General features: G+C 50.1%; 1 protein-coding gene across 1 annotated transcript; it reads left to right on the top strand.

Annotated features, from left to right (window-relative positions):
- The first annotated feature begins 3447 nt into the window (after nucleotides 1-3447).
- Nucleotides 3448-13746, top strand: INHBC (inhibin subunit beta C). Its single transcript, XM_065932198.1, has 2 exons — nucleotides 3448-3760; nucleotides 13001-13746. Exons 1-2 carry the CDS (start codon nucleotides 3448-3450, stop codon nucleotides 13744-13746), a joined length of 1059 nt encoding a protein of 352 aa, XP_065788270.1.
- The last annotated feature ends 4134 nt before the right edge of the window (nucleotides 13747-17880 follow it).

Below are 17880 nucleotides of genomic sequence, written 5' to 3'. Positions count from 1 at the left end.
CACCATGTGTGAAACACTGGGAAGCTGCTCTTAGCCCGGGGAGTCAGGTCAGTGCTCTGTAACGCCCTGGAGTGGTGGGGTGGGGTGGGAGAGACTCGAGGAGGGGATGTATGCATCCATACAGCTGATCCACTTTATTGTACAGCGGAAACTAACACAACATTGTAAAGCAATTATACTTTAATAAAATAAAATTTAAAAAAAAGAAACGTGAGTGAAAAGGGCAGGTTTCAAAGGATCTGTGTGTCATAAGGCAGAGTGCATCGGAAGGGCCTTTCAGGGACACGTGCAGTAACTGAAGAACAGCTAAGGCAGAAACGCAAAGCGAACCCTGCTCTCCTGCGTTTGCCGACCTCTTATCTCCCGACTGTTTGTCAGACAGAAGAGGAGCAGCTGAAATCATCTTAGAGTCTGAGGGGGTCTGGGAAGTACATAATGTCGTTAAGACATGAAACAAATAGCAATGTAGCTATTTCTCCCAACCTCCAGGTAAAGTTATATCCAAGAATGAAATTAGGAATATTAAAATGTTAGATATAAGATCAATTCCTGTCAGTTGGAAGATTACTAGAAAATGACTACTAACAGGTACCGGTTTTCTTTGGGGAATGATGAAATGATTCTCACATTAGATAACAGTGATTTTTGCAGAACTCTGTGAATGTACTAAAAACTGCTGAATTATATACTTTAAAGGGTGAATTTTATGTTATGTGAATTTTTTGTTAAAATTCAGTAAAACCGATTTTTTATAAAGAAATAAACCTATACTAGAAACTAATAAATCTGCTTCTATCACAGGTATGAAAACAGAAGAGGGACTAGTGCAGTGGTTCAGACTGTGTGCTTCAATGCAAGGGGTGAAGGTTCCATTCCTGATCGGGAAACTAAATTCCCGTACACTTTATGGCAAAACAAAGAAGAAGAAGAAGAAAAGATGAGCCCCTGTTGAAGAGCTAGTAAGCTGTGACACAGAAAAGTTCAATCATGTGTGATTTCTGATAACCGGTCTGTACACTAGCATTTATTCATCCAATAAGTGTTTTGACCTCCTGTGTGCAGTGCTAAGAGTATAAAGGCAGCGGACGACTTGTTAAGTGACTGCACCGCAGATGGTAACTGGGGGCACGGCATCCAAGAAAGCAGAGTCCAGGAGGACAAATATTGGCAGAATTTCTTCAGCACGTCTAGGGGTGAGGGTACTCTGGCCCACAAACAAATCGATGTAGCAGACTTCCCTGCTGGTCTAGTGGTTAAGAACCTGCCTGCCGATGCAGAGGACACGGTTTTGATCTCTGGTCCAGGAAGATTCCACATGCTAGGGGGCAACTAAGATCATGTTCCACAACTTCTAAGCCTCTGCTCTAGAGCCTATGTGTTGCAACAAGAGAAGCCACGCTCCACAACTAGAGAAAGCCCCCACGCAGCAATGCAGCACAGCCAAAGATAAATAAAATTTAAAAATAACTTTACCCAATGCAAAGTTAAAATGTTTTTTTAAAAAAAGTATGTAGCAAGAATAATTATAAACTTTAATTAAGAGACTTCCCTGGTGGTCCAGTGGCTAAGACTTCGTGCTTCCAATGCAGGGGGCATGGGTTCGATCCCTGGTGGGGGAACTATGATCCCACATGACGCAAAAAGTGACCAAAAAATGAAACAAAAACACCCTGGTGCAGTCAAAAAAATAAAATAAATATTAACAACAACCACCAAGAACTTTGTGACGATGGAAACGGCAACCCACTCCAGTATTTTTGCCTGGGAAATCCCATGGACAGAGGAGCCTGGCAGGCTACATTACATGAGATCATAAAGAGTCAGAAACAGCTTAGTGACTAAACAACAACTATACAGATTTTGGATTTCTGTCTTTCAGACCTGTGCAAGAATAAATTTCTGTTGTTTTAAGCCAAAAAAAAAAAGCAAACCACCTTTAATTAAGCACTTATTCTGTGCCAGCCAGTGTAAGTACCTTATAAAATTATTTAAATTTCAAAACTCTCAGAAAATCATTAAAGATCTGTAATTCCATATTCAAAATCCATAGGGCCAGACATGTTTCAGAGTTCGGGAAATTTCCGGTTTCAGAAAGGTGAAATGGGGGATTCCCTGGCAATCCGGTGATTGGGACCCTGCACTTACACTACCAAGGGCACAGGTTCAATCCCTAGTCCGGGACGTAAGATCCCACAAGCCATGGGGTATGTGGCCAAAACATAAAAATAGAAAAGTAAAATAGTATGTATATTAATCATCCATAATCAATATTTCTGGAGTAAGAATGCATACATAGTCTCCAGGATGAGTTTTTAAAAGACCACAAATAACCACACTTCTCTTCAGGGCAGGTTTAGCTGCCATATGAACTACCTCCAAAGTAGTATGGATTACAAGGTTTTTTGGACTTTGGAATCATGAATGATCATTTTTCCCATTTCTCTGATGAAGAAATTGAAGTAAGAGAGGTCAGGTTGCTTGCGCACAGTCATACGGCTTATGAAAGGAAGACACAGAATTTTAACCCAGGCCATCTGGCTTGAAAACCTTTATTCCTAATTCACCTGCCCACCCCTGCCAGGTAAATCCCGGCTGTGGACGCAGAGGCTTGTCCTTGGAGACCTGCTACTCAGGACCTTTGGGGTAGAACACCAGGAATTCTGAGAAGTCTCAGAATGTATTTTCCTGAAGAGGAGAAACCCCCAAGTCTGAGGCAGTCTAGATCTCACGCTCCTTCTCCACTTCAGACCTCCCTCTGAGGACCCAGAAGACCTGGCTAGAACAGTGCCCTTCCCTCCTTTAACCAGCAGACCGGAGGTGACTGTGAGCCCCACAGGGCAAAACCCAACCCGGGGCTACAAAGGAGTGTGGACTGTGAGCCTCTGCGAGGGGGGAGAGGGCGGCAGGGCTTTGAGAAGGCCCAGGCAGCGGAAAATGAACTCTCCACAACCTACGTGACAATGACCTACGGCGTCCTGCCAATGACCCCCTCACGTTTGAAAGCCATGTTCTAACGTTCTATCTTTAAACCTCTGATCTCCACACCCCACTCCCACCCCCTGCTGCCAGGCTTCCGAGCAAGGCTATCAATCCGAAGAGGGATTTCATCTCTGACCTTTGTCCCCAGGCCTGGCGGCCCACACGGGTAACCCACTCTCTTCCAAAGTTGGCCGAGGGACAGCCGAACCAACCTCGCCTCACATCCCCCACGCTGCACTTTCGTTGACGATGAGGCTTCTGCCAGCTTCTACCTGTAACTGACTTCATCTCTCGAACTGGAGGTTTGACTGCACTACCCCCTACAGCCAGGGTTCATGCCAGCTGGACACACTCCGCTTCCGGGGCCCCCGGCGGCCGGCAGGGAAGGAGCCGAGACCACAGCTGGAGACCCTGCAGCCCGGGGTTGCAGCTCTGTCTCAGGCGGGAGCTCAAGCAGGCCCCTTGGCGATGATCGGCTCCTTGTTCCTGGCCGTGCTGGTCCTGGCTGCAGCCATGGGGGCCGCTCCCAGAGCTGACAGACAGTGTCCAGCCTGCGGGGAGCTGGCCTTGGACGTGGAGAGCCACCGGGAGCTGCTGCTTAACCTGGCCAAGAGGCGCATCTTGGACCAGCTGCGCCTCAGCCAGCGCCCCACCCTGGGCCGGCCTGTGTCCCGAGCTGCCCTGCGGGCTGCCCTGCAGCGCCTCCGCGGGCCCCCGCAGGGGCCGCTTCCGGAAGCCGACGGGGGCCAGGAGTATGACATCATCAGCTTTGCCGAGACAGGTGGGTTCTTGGCCTGTATGTCTTCCCCCAAGCCCGATCTCCTCAGGAAACGAAAAGCTTCCTCCCCGATATCTGACCTCTGACTTTCTCCCCAAAGCCATCCCAATCTGGCCTCCCACAGCCTATAGTTTCCTAATCCCAGGCTCCCAACCCCCACCCACCCAAGCGCTGCCTTATAGTTTAGACTTGACCCCTGGGCACCTGAGAAGTGGGTACCTGTCACTTCTCTTTGAGACTGCCTACCCCATCTCCCCTGGTTCCTCTCTCTGCAGGCCCCACACACTTCCACAGGCTGTGATGTGAGCCCAACCACTCCCTGAGCCTGGACTCAGGGTCTGGGAACTGCAGAGTCTGTCCCTCCCCTGGCCCAGGATCCAGCCTGTCTGTACCCTGTCCCCCCCAGATACCTCATTTGGGTAAAAGGTAGAAAAGTGAAAAACTCCAATTACAATTTTGCTCCACCGACTCCTGTCCTCTTGCTTGATGATCTTGGGTCCACATCAGAACAGGGTCAAAATGGGGCTCAGAAAGATATTTAAAGGATAGATCAAAACGGGGATGGGGGTAGAGAATTTAGTGGGCAGCTGGAGAGAATATCAAGAATTCAGAGACAGGGGAATTCTTTGGTGGTCCAGAGGTTTTGGAGTAGGAAATGGCAACCCATTTCATTTTTCTTGCCTGGAAAATTTCGTGGATGGAGGAGCCTGGTGGGCGGGCTGCAGTCCATGGGGTCACAGAAAGTGGGACGTGACAGCATGCATGCTGGTGGCTTAGGACTCTGCACCCTCATGGCTGAGGGCCCAGGTTCAATCCCTGGCTGAGGAACTAAGATCTCAGAAGCCTCAAGGTGGGGCCAAAAAAAAGAATTCAGAGACAGGATCTGAGAAAGAACTTAAACAAATGATCTCTCTTGCCTCTGAGCTTCTTGCAAGATTTGTCTTAGGTTTAGAAGGCCCTTCCCAATCCTGGTCCCTTTCCTTTGGTCGGCGTTTACTTCCTTCAAGACCCAGCACTCCTATCCTGAAAATGCCCACCCTGACTTGAGGCTGAGGGGCCCGCTCTCCTGTGGCTCCCATACCCTCGCCCGGAACCTGGACCTTCCTTGTGGAATTGCCTGTTTCCAGGTTTTCTATGAAGTCTGTCTTCCCATAGAATTCAACCCCTTGGGTTCAGGAACTGTCATTTATTCCTCACATTATCACCAGAGACTAGTATATAGTAGAAAAACTAGCACTTATACAATATTTGGGCTTCCCCAGTGGCTCAGCGGTAAAGAACCTGCCTGCAATGCAGGAGACACACAAGACTCGGGTTCGATCCCTGGGTCGTGAAGATCCCCTGGAGGAGGACATGGCAACCCACTGCGGTATGCTTGCCTGCTGAATCCTACGGACAGAGGAGCCTGGCGGGCTACAGTCCATAGGGTTGCAAAGAGTCGGACGGGACTGAAGCGACTAAACACGCACACGTACAATGTTTACAGTGTTCTAAGCCTTTTACAGATACTAACTCCTTAAGAACCTCGCAAGTCAGGTAGGCAAATACTATTGTTGTCTGTATTTTAGAAGTCACGAAACTGAGGCTCAAAGAGGTTGAGTAGGTAGCTCAAGGTCATATGACCAGTAGGAGGTGGAACCAGACAGCCTAGGTCTCAAATCCTTGACCTTGACCATCATACCACTCTGCCTCTTGCAAACAGAGTGGATGCTTGACGAACAACCAAACCATTCTGTAGGTCAGCTTGACCATGTCTAGAGACCCCAGTGACTAATGAGACCCTATTCCAGCTCAAAAAAGGGTTTCTGCTCATAATATAGAGCACAGACTCTGGAGTCAGATAAACTGGGCTCAAATTCCAGCTCAGCCACTTATTAATATATGTCCTGGGTTGTTGATAGTTTTCTCATTTGCAGAACAGAGATAATGAGAGGATAGTTGAGAGAATTAAGTGAACTAATTAATGTACTCAGGAAGGATGGGCTTCCCTGGTGGCCCAAACAGTAAAGAATCTGCCTGGAATGCAGAAGACCCAGGTTCAATCCTGGGTCAGGAAGATCCCTTGAAGAAGGGAATGGCAACTCACCCCAGTATTCTTGCCTGGAGAAACCCACGGACAGAGGAGCCTGGCAGACTGCAGTACGTGGGGTTGCAAAGAATCGGACACGACTGAGCGACTGACACTTTCACTTTCTTTCACTTAGAACGGAGAAGGTGCCAGGGAACTTAGAAGACTCAGCTCCTGCCCATGAAGAGTTTAATTGATACTGCTAGGAATAAATTATTTAGAATACAAGGCAGAATGAAATGAACGCTGGATGAGGACACAGGTACTTGATGGCCAGAAGTCAGTCACTGGGCCTGGCAGGACAGGCGAGTCTTTCAGAAGTTTACAGACAGGCTAGATTGCACAGGAAGTCTAATGTCAGTGGGTGAAAAATGGTCAACAACATCCTAAACGGAAACACACAAGTGAAAATCTGAAGAAACGGACTGCATTTGGAGCTGAAGGCAGTTTGGAGTGGACGAACACAAAGTGGACAGTGGCCATGAAACCTTGAGTCCTTTGAACACCACAATCCTGGTTGTTTTTATTGTTATTTATTGCTGTTACCATCCTATCTGCTACTAAGCCTTATGAATTCTTTTTTTTCAGTATTTATTTTATTTTTTGTTGCCCTGGGTCTTCACTGGTGTGGCTTCTCTTGTCGCAGAGCGCACGCTCCAGGCGTGAGGGCTTCGGGGGTTGCAGCGCGTGAGCTCAGTCCTTGTGGCTCATGGGCTCCCAAGCGTGGGCTCAGTCATTGCGGCTCATGGGGTTGGTTGCTCCTCGCATGTGGGATCTTCCCAGCTCACAGGTCGAATCCCTGTCCCTTGCATTGGCAGGTGGCTTCCTCACCGCTGTGCCTCCTGGTTGGCTTTTCTCACCTCTGTGTCCCTGATGCTTGGCCCCGGTCCTGCACACCGTGGCAGGAATGACCATTACCAGGTGTTTATTGTACCTGCCTCCTCTCAGTTAATCCTGGCATAAAGTAGACTTTATCCTTCCCTGGTCACTCAGACGGTAAAGAATCTGCCTGCAATGCCAGAGACCCAGACTCGATCCCTGGGTCAGGAAGATCCCCTGGAGAAGGAAACGGCAACCCACTCCAGTATTCTAGCCTGGAGAATTCCATGGACAGAGGAGCCTGGCAGGCTACAGTCCACGGGGTCGCAAAGAGCGGCTAACATTTTATCATTCCCATCTTAAGAATGCAGAAACTAAAACTCGAAGAAGATAATTTACATGGCCAAGGTCACACAGCTTACAAAGTGCAGAATTCAAACACAGTCCTCTCTGACTTTAAAGTCTATATCCTTTCATATTTGCTAATCAATGAATGAATACCACATTCAGGCTGAGGGGGGTGTGACCCAAAATGAACTTTGGAGGTGAGAATGACTGATCCCTGGATCCTATCTTTTACATTTAAATATTTTATTAGTTTCAAGTTTTCATTCCAACTTAAGCTGTCATCTCCACCATTGTGTGAAAGAGAAGATCTGAGAATGATTCTTGCTGGAAATACAAAGAGAAGGAGCTTGGGGCCCCGAGAAACCAGGGGAAGACCCTCCGGTGGTGCCCTGACACTGGCTCAGACTGGTTCCTGAGGCCTGATGGTGAACATCTGCCAGCTGTGCATGCAGTGGTACCACACTGGCAGTCTGAAATTGGCCAGTGGAGGAGGACGTATTCCTCAGAAACTGGCTAACGCTATTAGTCAGCGCCTTTCCCCCCCACTCTGCAATCCAGTTGTTAAATATTTACCAGCACAACACTGCCTTTGACCTAAAAATTCAAGTTATCTGCTTCCCACATACCTAACGTACAGTGCTGAGACAGGAATGGAATAACCATAGTAGATACACCTGTTCAAAATGGGAGACGGGAGGAAGATGCAGAGCAGTCACTGGTCCATGAAAATTCTACCCTCAGTCTGGAGTTCCTTGGTTAAGGCCTTTCTCTGCGATTTTCCTCTCCTCTTAAGAAGAGCCCACCATCGCTCTCCTAGGCTTCTAGATCCGCTCTCTCAACCCATAGTGCCAGCCCCAGGTGTCTCTCCTATTAAATAAAAAGTGGCCTGTGTTTGCAGCTGAGCAGTTTTCTCAGCCTGCATCTGCCCAAAAGAGTTGGGGGCCTGGAGGCCTGGAGACTTCTTTTCATTCTGCGTCATCTCTAACTCTTTTAGGCCAAACTGGTGCTGCTTTCACTATTGAAGTTCTCTTTAACACTCTATGAGCCTTCTAAATAACAAATTATAGTCTGCTCAGTCAGACAAAAGGCACTCCATTCTATCAAGACAGATGCCTGTCTTTAGATTACAAGTCAGGGTGTTGGGGGATAAGATTCTTAGAAGCCCTTCTGTCTAGCTGAGAGAATCTATAGAGGAACATCTTACGTTTTAGATCTTTGAACTTCCCTGGTGGCCCAGTGATTAAGACTCCGTGCTTCCACTGCAGGAGCACTGGTCCCATCCCTGGCTGGGGAACTAGTGTGACCAAGAAAAAAAAAAGATCTTAACAAAGATGTTAGGTCCTAACAAAAGGTCTTAGAGCTTACCCTTTACTGTTCTGATCATAACTCTGAAGCCATGTTTTACCTGCAGTGTCCTGGGATTGATTTTTGCCCTAAGACCATTTCTTAGTTTGAGAACCTTTTGCCAGAGTTGAGGAATGAAGAAATATTTTATTGTTCAATCTAACAAGTCCTGTTGGAAAGTTTTTCTCTAAATTCTGCTTGAACATTGAACAATTCCTTTTTTAGTTCATCTCACTCTTGAGATGCCTTATCATAGGCAGCTAAAATAAGCCAATTGGCACTTTCAACGTTCTGCCCAGAAATATCTTTAGCTAAATTCACAACTTTGTTATATACCATTTCTAGCTTCCAAGTTACCAGAGACGATAGCCAATACATAACACAGGTTCCCCTTTCTCTAGCTTCCAACAGCGATTCCTTCACTGTCCTTCCTGCCTTCACTAACACTCTCCCTGCTGTCCTTCCATCCCTTGTCTGACGCCCAGTCCCTAAGCCTGTGCTGCATATTTTAAGCCTTCGCTATGGTGTACCCCACTTCGGATACTGATTTCTGTTTTAGTTATCCATTATTAGAGCTGATCAGCTCAAACATTGAGGCTTAAAGGGAAAAAAAATCAGTATTTTCTGTGATTTTGTAGTTTGACTGGACTTATTCTGGACAGTTCTTTCACTTGATGTGGGATCGCTGAGGTCATTCAAGTAATTGCGTTCTCAGATGGGGCTGAAATCTCTAGGAGGGCCTCTGATCTTCCGAAGTCTCTCTCCACATGGATCCTCACCATTCCGTAGTCTAGCCCAAGTGTCTTTAAAGCATTTAGAGGTTTCCTGGACTCCTCTGGCAGTCCAGTAGTTAAGACTCCACACCTCCAATACAGGGGGCGCAGGTTCAATAACCAGTCAGGGAACTAAGGTCCCACATGCAGCCAAATGAAAAAAAGCAATTTAAAATAAAGGTTTCAAAAGAATAAAAAATAAATAAAATAAAGGTTTCCTTCCAAGAGGGGGAAGCCGCAGAGTACTTACTAAGCATCTACTTGCACCGTGCTTGCCTACCTCTCACTGGCCAAATCAAGTCACGGGCCAAGCCCAGAGTTAATATGGGAAGGGTTTGGACGAAACCGTGAGTATTGGGAGGCGTTGTTCACCGACGGTCAGCAGTGTAGAGGTCCACCACGGCCCCTGCTGGCTCTGTGTCTGCGTGCCGTGACTGGGGCGACTTACGAGGTTCTGAAAGGTAAGGGCGCTTAGTGACCTAACAAGAAAAGATTACCTGAGCCAGTCAGGCTCTTCTTTTAGGGTTTTGGAATTGGAACACTAAAGAATCAGATCACTTAGCTCAGAAGAGCTAAGTTAAAAGTTCTGTAGACTCAGGAGCCGGGGCCACCGTTTATAGACCCGAGGAAGCTCACAGCGAGGCAGAAGAGGTAGATCCACGGAAAGGGGAGAAGGGACTAGACTTCCACAGGGAAACTGAGACGGCTGAGACCTTGCAGACTTCCAGAGCTGTCTAGAACAACCATATTCCAGGCTCTACAATTCACCAAGTCTAGTTGAATTTTAGTTTCTGTTCTTTTACGCCCATGAGCGTATCAGTGACATTCCCACAATAAAGCATTCTTTACTTAAATTTGAAAAAGGGGTCACTAAGGCCAAAGCATAATGGCGTTTAGTTGCCTCCTAAAACAGGTGTATTCATCAATAAGTCTTTTTAAACTATGAATTTTATGATCTAGCCTTTTGGAAAATAATTCTGATGTCAGCATAAAATAAGAATGAAAAACCTGACTTCCCTGGCAGTCTTTTCGTTAAGACTTTACCTTTCAACACAGGAGATGGGGATTCAATCCCTGCTCAGGGAATTAAGATCCCACATGCCTCGCAGCTGAAAAACCAAAGCATAAACCAGAAGCTATGTTTTAACAAGTTCAAAACAGACTTTAAAAATGGTTCATTCAAAAAAAAAAGAATTAAAAAAAAGAATGAAAAGCCATCCACTCAAAAAGCGTTTATTGAATGCCTATTATGTACCAGGTGCTAAGGATACAGTGGAGAGCCACACAGACACAGTCTGTAGCTTTGTGGAGTTTACATTCTGGCTGGGAGTGGGGATGGGGGAAGAAGCGGGAGGGAGAAGCATATGGTCAACAAATGAACAAAAAGTCAAGATGATTACAGAGAGTGACAGTGGCTGTAAAGACCAGTTAAACAGGATGGCGTATTAAAGAGATGAGGGTAAAGTTGAAGGCTGTTTTAGCTAGGTCAGTCAGGGAAGCCCCTCTAAAGAAGCAAATCTGAGCTGAATGGCAAGAAGGAGCCAGTCATTCAACATTCTTGGAAAGACATTCCAGGCAGGGGAAATAGCAAGTGCAAAGATCATGAGGTGGGTCCATGCTTCGTAAGAGTTCAAGGAACAGAAAAAAACCAGTACAGGTAGAATATAGTCTTTAAGTGGCAGAATGCCTAATCATACAAGTTTCCAGGCTGTGTGTGTGTGCTAAGTTGCTCGAGTTGTGTCTGACTCTGAGTGTCCATGGACCATAGCCCGCCAGGCTCCTCTGTCCATGGATTTCTCTAGGCAAGAATGTTAGGGGTTTATTTACTCTAACTTTGGCTGTTCTGAGTCTTCATTGCAGTGTGCAGGCTCTTCCTTGTGGTGACTGGGTTTCTCCAGGTGTGGCACTAGGGATTAGCTGCAACACAGCATGTGGGATTTAGCTCCCCGAGGATCAGAGATTGAACTCACGTCCTTTGCATTGGAAGGTGGATTCTTAACCACAGGACCACCAGGGAAGTCCCTGTTAAGGGGTTTAGATTTTATTCAAATAGCAATGGGAAGCCTTTGAAGGGTTTTAGGCTGAGAGGATTAAGCAGATCAGATTTATGCTATTAAAAAAATTACTCTGGGACTTCCCTGGTGGTCCAGTGGTTAAGACTCCGTGCTTCAACTGCAGTAGGTGTGAGTTCGATCCCTGGTTAGGGAACTGAGATACCACATGCCACATAACACAGCCAGAAAAAAAAAATTACTCTGACTAATGTGGTTTTGTGGGCAAGAGTGAACCAACCACTTGGCAAGCTATTGCCATAGTTCAGGAAAAAGATGATTGTGGGTTGAACTAATGTATGGTAGAGGAGGTGGGGTTAAGTGAAATTATATTATGAACTGGAGATGTAGTTGACAGGTCTGCAGATTATTTCAAAGAAGGGAATGAGGGCAAGCAAGACTTTGGTTTAAGCAATACTTTTATAGGGAAAGGGAAGATTGAAGAAGGAACAGGTTTGAGTTGGGGGTCGGGGAGGATAAACCTAGAGTTCTCTGAACTTGAAAAGTTTGAGATAGCATTTGGATATCCTAGTGGAATATCAGATCTGCAGCTGGATATACAAGCCTGAGGCTCAGGGAGAGGTCAGGGCCACAGATATAGGTATCTGGGGAGTTATCAGCATATAGATGAAATTGAAAGCCAAGGGAATTGATGGGATCTTTCTGGGAGAGAGTACAGATAGAGAAGAGAAGGGAGTTGAGGACCTCCAAACGTTTAGAGGTCAGGCAGAGGAAGACGAGCTGTCAGCCAAAGAGACCAAGATAGAGTAGCCAGAGTCACGAAAGCCAAGGGAAGGAAATATTTCCAGAAGGAGGGAACGGTCAACTGTGTCAAACACGGGCTTGAAGTCCAGGTAAGGCGAATATAGAGATGAAACCACCTGGATACAGCAACATGGAGGGTGTTAGTGATCCTGACAAGAGCAGGAGTGGAGGGAACGGAAATCCAATTAATGTGTTTCAGCAGGTCAGGAGGAAATCGGGCAAGAGTAATAGGTACAGGAAGAAATGCAGAGCCATTTTTTTTTTTTTTTTGGTTGAGCTACACAGCATGTGGGATCCTGGTTCCTTGACCAGGAATTGAACCCACACCCTTCGCACTAGAAGCATGGAGTCTTAACCACTGGACAGCTAGGTAAGTCCTTATGCCAGTCATCAGAACCACTCTGGTGAGGAACTGTCTGTGGAGAATAAGGGAGGTGATCTTAGGGTTTCTAAAGATGATAAGCAAAGCAATGGTGCCACCAATTCTAAGAACAGAAAGAGAGGTGTGTAGGGAGGAAAACAGTGATTTCTGCATTTCTACAGAATGTGGCAAAATTAAGCAGTTAGAAGTTTCGGCCTGAAGCTTGGTGATTTGCAAGGTGCAAAATGGTCTGGACTGGACTGACAGATTCAGGAATCACCAGCATAGGATTTGCGCTGGCTGCCCGCAACTGTGGGTCAGGGCTCCCCTCAGTGTAGGGTAAGAGGAGACAGGACTTCCCTGGGGGTCCAGTGGTTAAGACTCCGAGCTTCCACTCTAGGGGGGGTGGGCATGCTCGATCCCTGGTTGGGGAAATAGGGGTTAAAAAAAAAAAAAAGAGGAAGTGGAGGTCAAAGACAGACCAAAGAACTCTGGCACTGGAGGGATGGTCAGAGAAAGAAAAGCCAGTAAGGAAAATTAAGCAAAAAAAAAAAAAGAAAATTAAGCATCCCAAGAGAGTTGTGAGAAGAGATCTTTAAGAAGGAAAGGGTCCTTAACAAGCCAGGACTGTGGCTGAGAAGGAATGCACGGGGAGGTAGCAGGAAGGACGGACACTAAGAAGGGCAGAATGACGGGGGCTTCTTGTGTCCACAGGCCTCTGCAACACCACCCAGACTCGTCTGGATTTCCACTTCTCCTCCGACAGCTCAGCTGGCGGCCTGGAGGTCCAGCAGGCCCGCCTCATGTTCTTTGTGCAGCTCCCCCCCAATACCAGCTGCACTCTGAAGGTGAGGGTCCTGGAGCTCAGCCCACGTGACACCAACCTCACCTTGGCCACTCAGCACCTGCTGGAGGTAGACGACAGCGGTTGGCACCAGCTTCTCCTGGGGCCTGAAGCTCAGACTGCCTGTAGCCTGGGGCACCTGGCCCTGGAGCTGGCCCCCGAAGGGCAGGCGGCCTGGAGCCCCGTCATCCTGGCGGGGGCTGCGCACAGGCCTTTCGTGGCAGCTCGGGTGAGAGTCGGGGGCAGGCACCGGGTTCGCCGTCGAGGCGTCGACTGCCAGGGCAGGTCCAGGATGTGCTGTCGACAGGAGTTCTTCGTGGACTTCCGGGAGATCGGGTGGCACGACTGGATCATCCAGCCTGAGGGCTACGCGATGAACTTCTGCGCAGGGTACTGCCCCCTGCACGTGGCGGGCATGCCTGGCATCGCCGCCTCCTTTCACACCTCGGTGCTCAGCCTTCTCCAGGCCAGCACGGCAGCCGGCTCCACCGGAGGCGGGTCCTGCTGTGTGCCCACCGTCCGGCGCCCCCTCTCTCTGCTCTACTACGACAGAGACAGCAACATCGTCAAGACCGACATTCCGGACATGGTGGTCGAGGCCTGTGGGTGCAGTTAGTCTGTGGGTGCAGGCAGCTGGGGTGGGGGGCCAGCAAACACGCCCTGACGGAGCTGCTCTTCCTCCACAGTACGGCGCGGCCCTCTTCCTGCCTCTGTCCAGAAGCAACTCGGGGAAGTGATGTGACGAGCCCTTCATCTGGGGGGGCCACTGCGATCTAAGGAGAACCATGGCACCGTCGTCATGATGACCAGCCCCTCTCCTAGAGCAGAGTCCGCTCAGCAAGCCCCATGTGCTCACCCGCCACCCCAGGGACCCTGATGCGTCTCCCACCGTGAGCAGGGCCATCCGAGTCCCAGACAGACGCCCACAGCCCGGCTGCAGCCCCGCCCGCAGTCCCCTGCACCTCCTGCCCTTTCTGCTGCGCGTCCCCCGCTGCAGGATGAGCTGGCCAGCCCCGTCCCCCGCTCTCCTGGATCTCCAGAGAGTCCCTCCCTTAGAGTCACTAAACATTACATCCTCTCTGTGTCTCGAGCCCTTCTCCCTCTGACTTGCCCAGTGGGTTGCTAAAGCCTCTCTGGCATGTCTTCATTCACTCTTTGTCCTTCTCCACTTGGCTCTGTACCCTTGGGGGTTGACTCACCTGAGTTCCTTTGGCCTCTGGCTTCCTGCTGAGTTTGACTGGCCTAGCAAACTAGCAAGAATGGAAAGCTCTTACAAGCCAAGAGCGTGGAAGCAGGGATACCAGAACGGAGCTGGAGCTGTGGAGGGAGTGGGGAGCTGGAAAGGAGCTGTAGGTATATAGACATGGCCACAGTCACACAGGACCATGGAACCTAGGCGGAGGGAGAGGAATAAGAAACACGAGGGCCTCTGTCTCCTCTCAGCCTTTGATCTGCCTTTTGTGAGCTCCTGGGTGCTTCAACATCCCTCCTCCGTCCCCTTAACCCTGCCCATACCTCTGAAAAGAGGCCCTTCATTGAGTCTTCTTAGTGATGCAGACATCGACAGCTGAGTGAGTCTTCTATTTCCTGCCAAGACCCTGATGGGCACCCCCCGAATGCGCAGAGCCTGCCTGCCCTGCCCACTTTTCTCTCCTCGCAGTCTCCTTAGGGCTGAACTTTCTGTCTGTCCCATACATCATGACTCCTCCTTCCCCAGGCTGCCTCCTTTCTTAGGCCCCGTCCTGCTTCCTAGAACCATCCTCTCTGGTCTTCCGGCTAATAAAGTCCTGGGCTTTACCTGCTCCTTGCCTCCCTCTGTCCTCGCTCCGAGAGATGAGACAGATCCCTGTTCAACCAGCAAGTAGGTGACAACCTGTGGGCATGCACATGGTGGGAGGCAGAGACAAGGCAGCCTTCATTCACCGACCCTCAGGGCTCTCACCAGGAGTCCTGTCTGGGAGATGGAGCTGGCCAAGGGCCACTTGATTGGGATGGGGAGAAGAAAAGGAAGGTCTGGGGAGAGGAGAGGGAGGCATTGCTCTGAGACTGGGTCTTCTCCAGACCTTTGCCCTCTCCCCCCACCATCCCCCCCCGCTTCAGCAGGACAGCCCTGAACCATGGGGTCGATATTGTCTGCAACCCAAGGCCGAGATTGTGCAAGACCTGTGTGTCCTTTGGGAAGCGTGATGTCTGTGTTTGCTCAGCGTATAACCCCCTCCTATCCAGGTCTGAGGTCCCTGGAAAAGGCACCGCAAAGGAGAAAGTGTGGAAGAGACCTCCTGGAGAAAGGCAAATCTGAGCTGCGGGCTTCGTGAGCAAACGCCTACTCGCCCAGAAGGTCTCTGTCCTTTGACTTTATGAGATCTTCACCTAAGGAGAGAATCTAAGGAAGCCTTCTGGTGCTTGGCCGCCCTCTTCCACCACTGTCTCCCACCCCAAATCCAGCCCCTCTCAGATCTCACTGCCCTCCTTCCAACTATAGCTTCAGTCCCCAGGGTGAACACTAAGGTGAGGTGAAGTGAGGTACTTGCCTTGGAGACAGAATTTTAAGGGGATGTCAAAAATTCCATCAGTCAAGATAAATAATATTTTAATGCAATATTTTTAAAAAATCAATGCAAAAATATCCAAGATGAACAGAATAGCAAATTTTAAAATAAACTAAATGTAACAGGAATCAGTATTATTCGTTCTCTTTTTTGGTTCTGCTTTTCACAAAAAAGAAAGAGGGGAATTGTCCTCTTCCCAACCTTTTCTCCAGTGTTCCCTGGCCCCTGACACTAGGCTCCTCAGGCTTTTCTCTGTAGGGCAAGGTACTCACTCGGGCTCCTTCTACTTCCTCACCCACTCTCAAGCCTGTCGCTACCCCCCAGCCCCCAGCCAGGTTGGTGGTAGGGCGGGCCTGTGAGGCAGATGGCTGGGGTATTTATAACCTGGGAGCACTTCTTGGGAAAAGTGACTAAGATGCTAAGAGCATATTTATAGCTGGGTTCTGACGTAAGTGTCACTGGGAAGGTAGGGGCAGGCCGCACAGCAGCAAGAGGGTAGGAGCTGGAAATCGGGGCACCTGATGGAGAGGTCAGGGCAGGACCGGGCTTGGTGACTCCCGCAGTCCCTTCCGGATGCTCCTTGACTCGGCTCGCCCACCGGTGAGCCCTCGGAGACCGCGCCCCAGGCAGAAACCTCCGCTTTGCAGTTCTAGGGTCCAGACCCCAGGGGGTAGAGAGGGCTGTCACTCACAGCCTTGCCCGACAGAGAGGGCGCTGGCCGCTGGGGAGAGCCCTGGACAGAGGGACTTGACTGTGACGCCAGGTCGAGGGAGAAAGGCAGGGCGGAGAGAGGGTCCAGAAGCCTCACTGGCCCCCTCCCCACCAAGGAGCTGCCGCGTGGCCCCCATCGCTGCCCTCCGTGGCCACGTGGCAGTGATGAGGTCCAAAGGCGAGCTGACGGCAGCGGCGGTGTGGTCCCGATGACTGCCTCGCTTTCCGGCAGCGGGAGCGGAGAGCGCTGAGGCACCAGCTGCTCCTTCTCCTGGCGGGGAGGCAGGGTCCCCAGAGGGAGGGGCGGGGAAGCAAGCGCTCTGAATCCCCGCACCACGCAGAGCAGCCCCTTCCCGGGGAGCCGGTCAGCGCTGAGTCCGCCGCCGCCCAGCGGCTCAGCGCTGCCCCATGGCGGACACCGGCGGTACCGCGCCCGGCCCCCAAGGCGCCGCCTCTCTTCCCCGGGGCCGGAATCTAGCAGTCTCTCTTGAGAGCCCCCAATGGCTGAATAGCCAGGAGATCAACAAACTGGAATAGGGGCCCATTTCCCAAAACACACTCACTTCCTCCCAGCTTCGTGAAGAAACGGGGGCATAAGGAGAAAGGCTGATGACATGAGGCCTTGGTCATCCCATTTAAAGGCAGTGAGGAGTGTGATAAGGAAGGCTGGGTTTGGGACTCAGGTTGCTATACTGGCCATGTTTTGTTCTTAAAAAGGCCATAAATCTCCCATGTCCCACCACCATTAACTGAGGCTGGCACCACTCCTAGGATACCCCAAATCTAGGCAGCTCTTGGAGTCCCCCGAAAGAGAACCAGTGTCTGGGACAGGTCCTTCCAAGTCTCATGCCCTTCTGCCATCCTTGATGGACTCTGCCCTGATGTAACATTGCATCACCACCACCCCCACCTCTCCAGGTTTCCCCAGCCATCACAGCGACATGCCATCCGCCGCCCAGGCTCCAGCCCTCGTCCACGTTGTGCTCCGGTCCAACTGGACTCTGGGCAGCCAGCACAGGCAAGGTCAGGAGGTAACTTCTGTGCCCCATGACACGCCACCTTGGCCTGGGCAAGAGGACTCCATTCCTACCACCAGCCCCCCGGCCCCTCACCCCTGCCCCAGCCCCATCGCTAGAAATAAAAAAGAACCGAGCTCTCCTTCTAGCCCAGGAAAATAACCGCTGGGATTCCCAGCTGCCTCATGGAAACTGCTGCAACAGTGGAGGCCAGGAGCTAGACTGGAGTTATGGGGGGGAGTGACCTTCCCACCTTGCTCACATGGAGCTCCCTCCCCCGAGCCCCAGACCTTGGGGACTGAGCCTGTGAAATCCTCCTCCGTCTTGCATCATACGTGTCCACATCGCCCCCCACTCCCCCCCACCCCTACCTCAAGCTCCGTGACCAGGGCCAGATGGTGAAACCTGAGCTCCAGGGGGGAACCTCCACCCACGGCAGGGGCCTGATGGGCAGCACAGCCGGCCAATCCCGGG

This window comes from Muntiacus reevesi, chromosome 4 (genome assembly GCF_963930625.1).
Source record: "Muntiacus reevesi chromosome 4, mMunRee1.1, whole genome shotgun sequence".
Taxonomy (NCBI): Eukaryota; Metazoa; Chordata; class Mammalia; order Artiodactyla; family Cervidae; genus Muntiacus; species Muntiacus reevesi.
Note: the sequence above shows the minus strand (reverse complement) of the source record. Positions and strands in the feature narration are given on the sequence as shown.